Raw genomic sequence first — 7,260 nt, forward strand, 5'->3', positions numbered from 1 at the left:
TTCAGAATTCTTATCGCTTCATTAGATCAATTGGTATGTTTGGCAAAAAACAAGTCTAAAATACTATGTCACGCGTGTGTTAGACGAAAACAGAAAATCACGGTATCGAATCCCCTTAAGTTATACTTATTGCTGCTGTGTTGTAATAATAACTTTAAACACATACCTACTTTCAACTTTATTTTGAAGATAATTAAAAAAAAAATTACTTAAGTAGGTACCTACTTTTAAAATACCCAAGTCTATATTATTATAATTATAGGTCTATATTATTCTAAAGACTAGTTAAAATATTGCTTTTATTCTTGCATGCAAATATTGATCTTTAGAAATTACTATCCTAATCCTAAAAATTTTGTGAATTTATCAAATTGATAAGTTCCTAGATGCTTATTAAAATCTACTTTAAATTCGTTAATTTAGTTAATTGATCATTTATTACATAATATATATACTAGATTGGTACATAGATTTATGTATTGTATTATATAGTTTTGTTAAGTCAGAAAAATTGACCTTTCAGGACTTTGTTTGGTAGGTAGTAAGATACATATAGAATAAAATGTTATCTGTCTAAAACTATTGGTTCTTTATTATTAAGCTATGTACAGATTGTACTGTACTTTATAGTACATAATATTAGTTATTACTATAGTATACTACAAATTTATTTATTTGTCAAAAATGAATATTTAGAAGTGTTAAGATGTTGCGAGAAGGATTGCACTTGCAACTTCTAGACTATAATTATTGGGTGTACCTATGCTGCTATGCAGATAAAATGATACCTATATGTCCTTATACATTTTTACACTTCATTAATACATTTTTTTTTATTAAATATCAATAAATATTGACTACTTATAAGCATATAAAATATTTTGGCAAATTCTTATTTTATCTAGGCATAATACATTTTAATAATGATTAAAAAATATTTTCATAACTTTCATAATTATTCAATTTACCTATAATAAATGTATACCTATCAATTGTATGTTAAATCTATATAAGGAAACCCAAGCAAAGTAGGAACCCAAATAATTTATGCCATTTTATTCAATCGGCATGCACCTGTTGAGTTTTATTCTTTCCCAGTATTACAAAAACTATTAGATTTAGAAGTTAATTTATTGTGAGATTTTTAAAAAAGTAGGTACATTTTCTCAATGAGAAAATTCAATGAGTCAAAATATATTGAGAAATGTTTATATTCCTTAATTTTAATCCCGATTCTAATTAAAACATTTTAAGATTATCAACAGTTATTTTTTTTTAATTTTTAATTTTCAAGTTTTAAGTAGATATTATCTTGTACCTATCTAGTATATACCAGAGTATATACTTACCTAAATAATAGAAGGTATTCTAGTTTATACTCTAATTTATACATACAAGCTACTACAGTAAAATTTATTACTATTATTTTATTAACAAGATTTTTCTTCGTATTTTATTATTTTTATAAGTTTTTGTCGGGGTTACTATTTAATATTCTATTTTTAAGGTGTCCGGTGCAATTGTAATTTTGCACCCAAAAATACGCTCAACGGGAATAATGATCCCGTTCTGTAAAATCAACCAAATTTGATAATTTTTTTTTTTTTAACTAATAGAGGGTAATATTTTACAGGCCGCATCAAACTCCATTTTCAATATTTTAATCTCAAACTTTATAAAACGTCTTCAAAAATAATTCAATTTTAAGCAATTTTTTATAAATTATAACCATTATTTAACTTTTATTCATAAATCGGAATTTGATGCGGCTTGTAGGAAGTCTTCTTTTAGATAAAAAAAATAGTTATTAAAATCAGACAATTCTACAAGGCTTGAGAATTATTCCCTCGAAGTAATTTTTTTGATTTAATACACCTTATCATTATAATGATTTATTATACCCCCCCCCCCCCCTAAATAGGTATCGGGCAGTAAATAAGTGGAAAAGTATTATAATTTATGTGGCAGCTAAAATATAAAATTTAATTTTCAAAGTTTGTTGAATTGCGGAAAGAGTTGAAAAACTGGCACCGTGCCTCTTAAATTGATATCTTTCAACTAGATAGGTAGTAGGTAATACTCTATGGTATTTTTTTCATTAGATATTTAGATTTTAATTTTCAACATAATATTATATACCTAATAGTCAGAATAACAGTTATTATCCCTGTTGTTACTTCTTTATTTCATTGCCATTAGAATTTTCATAGTACATTGAATAGATAACAAAGTCAAATACTGACATACAGTAATACTATATGTTTTTAAAGTAGGTATACTTAGATATTATGTTGGTACAATGGTACCTAGGTTCTTAATAATATATAAGATAAGATTGTCAAACAAAATAATATAATATACGAACCCTATCTATTTTGCACTTAGATGGCATAGTATAGGAGTTGGATAGTACTTGGATAGTATTTGGATAGTATTAAATAATTTGAGAATGGATTACTGATTAGTTAACAATTATCAAAACTTTCAAAATTTAAAACACTATCAATATGAATTGTAACCTTATTAACCTTGAATTTACTTAATTACAATTACCTATTAGGAACTGTTGACATTTTTTTTACTTATCTGTATATTGTACATTTGTACCTTGTAATGTATGTATACCTAATTACCTTGTAGGTACTTAAAACTTATAATTTTATATTTTATTAAATAAAATATAATAGGTAGATAATATGTACAGTAATACACACAGTGTAAATAAAATATATATTTTTTCCTATATTATTATATACACAATCTGTACCTCATGGGTACAATAAGAAAATAAAATATGAATATTAAAACAGTAAATCAGTCTTTTTAGTACTTGAATGAATACTAATTTTGAATATGTACCCATACTCTATTCCAAATAAGAAACACCCACTTTTACGTAGCAAAACCGGTTTTGCCCATAGCCGCCGTGGTGTTTCTTATTCGGAATGGAGTATAGTACTTTATACTGTAAAATATTATTTTCTTGTTAATGATATATTATTAGATAGAGATACAGAGTGGCCCCTCTATATTTTTTTGTTTTCTCATTTATAACTGCAAAATAGTGGAAGATCTTGGTTGAACCTGTGTATTGTGCTTCAATAAAATCAAAGAATTAATTGAAAAAAAGTGGATTAGTGTATGTCGCTCTGCTGTACAGTAGGTTACAAGTGGGTCACTGTATAATGGATGGTATTAAACTTGAATTCAATGATATAATATCATTGTATACGAAAAATGATTCTGAGCGGTGACGATTTGTCAGTGTGGATATTTTATATTATATTTATATTGTTATTACTTATTATTAATATGGTAGCTGGTAAGTTGAATCAATATTATAAAATTACTACAAAATAACTAAAATTTTTATTCTTGGTTATTTAATATATATGTAATTTCCTCCAAATTTTAACATTTGGAACCTTGTAAGTTTTCAATCCTTAGCTATAAAAGTTGAACACTTTATACATTTTTGACTAATACAATTTACAAAATCATTTTAAAATTTAAAATTTGATAAATTTTGTCAAAATTTGAACTTGAAACGCTTATAAAAAAAAATTGTGCCTATGTATTTTTAATATTTTTCAACTGCTATAGTAACAATATATCAGGAGCCTTGTATTTAATTTTCACACTTTTTGGCACAACAAATAACATTTTATTAATATTTATAGAAAAAAAAACTAAAAAAAAAGACAAGTCAAAATATTTTGAAAATTTTATGGTAATAGAAAATGAGAATATAAACATACAATGGAATTTTCATGTATCTACAGTTATTCGTTTTTGAATAACAATAAAGTAAGAAAATCGCCACATGAGAAATCGAGTGAATATCCAATGTTGTAATTTGAACTTCAAACGCTAATAAAAATTTAATTTGAATTCCCAGTAGATATTTTTTTTATATATATAGGTTGACAAACTTATGAAAAATCTTGTATTAAAAGAAAAATTTTTATGATTTTCTAACAATAAATAATTTGTACATTTTTGTGACTTTTACGTATTTTGTCAAAATTTGAACTTTAAATGATTAAAAAAAAAAAATTGTGGCTGTATTTTCAATATTTTTCAACTGATATTGTAATATTATGTCAGGAGCCTTATATTAAATTTTCAAGCTTTTTTTATCCAATGAATAAAATTTTATTGACATTCATGAAAAACATGAAAAAAAACTAACAAATTGGAAACTGAAAATGTCCATTAACAGTTTAAAACAAATCAATATATTTTGAAAATGTTATTGTGTATAGAAAATTCTAATATAAACAAGTAGTGAAAATTTCATGTTTCTACGGCCATTTGTTTTAGAGTTGCACCAAAAACCAAAATCGATTTTATCGAAAACCGATTTTGTTTAAAATTTCCCGTTTTTCCTGGCACTTTTGAGAATGACTTGGAATTTTAAATTTTGACTGTCCACTAACTAGATTCATTTTCCTATCAAACAATATACTGAAGTTGAAAATTGAAACATAATTAGTTGACTATAAATAAAAAAAATTTAAAAAAACACACATTGTAAAATAAATACATTCATCTCTCTGCTCAGAATCTAAAACACATTTATTTCATTAAAACTGTCAAATTTTAAAACTAAATAATGACTATAAAAAAATATTAACGTACGTTTTACTTATAAAAAACTTCAGTGATCAAAATTATTAAATTTTTCTTATAACAGCTTAAAACTAACTAGGTACCTATGAAAAGTTCCTATGGCAAAGCAAATTGTTTTAGAAAGATCTTTCGCAATAATTTACCTGACATTATAATTTACTAGGTAGTTACCTACAAATCATAAATAGTTTTTGAATTATTTTTATTAGGTAACTTTTTTAGAAGTATATTATAATAATGTTAATATTTACTATTCAAAGTTATTATAATATTATTTTATCAATATTACTTTTTTATAGGTATAACAGTTTATTTTTAATATGTAGGTAATTGTTAAACATTTATTCAAATGTAATTTTATTCAATGTTGAATGCTCATAGTAATTAATAATTATATTAATATATCATGTATCATATTAATTTCAAGATAATGTAACAAAAACAATTGAACATTCTTCTTAATATTATGACTCAATCATTTAATATTATAAGAAAACATATTAAATTAACAAGCATTTTTTAATTTACATTTTAGAAATAATTTCTTATATTTTTTTAGAACATAAGAAATTATTTATAGCAGTATAAATAATATTCCATAGCCAGGGGTTCACCCTAGTGGTTACTGGTGGGGGTTGGTAGGGTGAAACTTTAAGTGAAACTGTACACAATGGCCAATTGATTTGAAAAAAATATGATAGTAATGTTGATTAAAAGTTGATGGTAAGGTGTGAGTACAGTGGCGGATACGAGGGGGGCGATGGGGCGTTCACCCCCCCCCCCCTTGAAACGTATTTTTACATTATTTTATATTATTAAATCGGGCTGACAACTAATATTTTTATTTTTATTACATATTTATTTAGTTTTATGGGTGAGATAATGCAAATAATTTTAGTCCTAGAATAAATAACAGGTTATATAAAAAAGGTAATTTAATTTTTGAAAACTCCCCCCCCCCCTTGGGTGACCTCTGGATCCGCTACTGTGTGAGTAGGATTATAAATTCCAATGTTAGTAGGTACTAGGTACTATCCAACCAAATGTAGTTCTCTTGATATCCCCTATGGAAATTAATTTATTATGTATAAGTTCCCTTGTGGGTAGCAGCCAAAAAAAAAATTAAGAAAAAGGGGAATTTTTACACAAAACCAGTTTATGACAATCAATTTAGTTGTTATGTAGTAACTCAAAAACTAGTAACTAAATGTTTTTATGACCATTTTCTATACAAGATAGATTTTTAAATTATTTCTACTCTTTTTAAGCTATTTATGAACACTTGACATTTAAAATTTTTTTACGATAAATGTCGGTAAAAAATATTTAATAATGTAATAAAGTTCCACATAAATTGTTCATATACCAATTAAAAAGTATTGGGAATAAATCAGTTTTTTTCCAAGCAATTGAAGTTCATATTTTGACAAAATTTACAAAAGTATGTGAATTATTTTGTAGTTAAAAAATTATAAAATATTTAATTATAATGACTAAGGATTGAACATTTTAAACAGGATTTCTCATAAGAAGTTCATACTATTACCAAAAACTCTAAAAAAATATATAAGCACAGTTTTTTTAATTTTTAAGTTCAAACTTGGATGAAAATAAATTGTCTAATTGAAGAGTAATGAGTTGAGTTATTTTGTTGTAATTTAAAAATATGAGTACCTACTTGAAACTTTTTCAGCATATTATTAAAAGTATTATATACACATCGACGTTTTCAAATGCAATTATTCCTGAAAAATGAATTCAACTTAGGTACTATATTACTTATATCTAACAGTAAAATAAATTACATAATATAATGAAATATATTTATAGGCTGACAGACTTTCTTTGCTCAGAATCGTTTTTTGTATACAATGATTTTATATAGTTGAATTTAACACATCCAATACATTATCATAGTGACCTATTTAGACACCTACTGTATAGCAGTGCGAGTAGGTAACTCCCACCTGATCACCTTTTTTTGTAACTAATATTTTGGGTACTTTTTCATAATTAGTAATGTAACTTGAATTTGTCATTTACTTATATAATAAAAACATTTTAACAGCCTGATGATAAACAGCTCCAACAAGATAATGAAAGAAAGTTGTCCTGGATCAATTTTAGAGCTGGCCAAATTACCCAAGAAGAACATCTTCAGTACGCCCTTACCCACAGCTAATGTTTTAAATTTAATAGTGATATCTCTAATTTTTAAATTAGTATCCTAAATTCTTAAATAAAAAAAAAATAACCAAGTTTAATTTTATTAGTTTCTTTATACTTTATTTACATATCTATACAGGGTGTAACAGAAAAACCTAACAAATGAAAAATACAAATTTGATACTATTTAAATATTTTAAAATTATATTGATAATAAATATTTTAAGATATATTTTTAATTTTTGTTATTTTTTAGGCATGTTATGCTCAAGAACCCAACATTTATGATTATGACGAAAAGTAAGACAATTTTTTTTGTATTTGGTATTTAATATATAAGTTGTTTCAAAAAAATAATCCCATAATCTAGTTCATATTATTCTTAGTGAAAGAAATGTGAGAATTCCCACAAGCCTTCTTATAATGTAATAATTAGTGGCGCAACCAGGGGGGGTTAAGGGG

General features: G+C 25.0%; 1 protein-coding gene across 1 annotated transcript in view; it reads left to right on the forward strand.

Annotated features, from left to right (window-relative positions):
- LOC100162508 (ribosomal protein S6 kinase beta-2) overlaps positions 1 to 7,260 on the forward strand; it is a 16,915-nt gene that overhangs the window by 1,456 nt on the left and 8,199 nt on the right. The window contains exon 2 of the mRNA XM_001947928.4: positions 7,055 to 7,098. Coding sequence (XP_001947963.1) covers positions 7,055 to 7,098 — 44 coding nt within the window. The remainder of the gene's footprint in view (positions 1 to 7,054; positions 7,099 to 7,260) is intronic.

This window comes from Acyrthosiphon pisum, chromosome A1 (genome assembly GCF_005508785.2).
Source record: "Acyrthosiphon pisum isolate AL4f chromosome A1, pea_aphid_22Mar2018_4r6ur, whole genome shotgun sequence".
NCBI classification, from domain to species: domain Eukaryota; kingdom Metazoa; phylum Arthropoda; class Insecta; order Hemiptera; family Aphididae; genus Acyrthosiphon; species Acyrthosiphon pisum.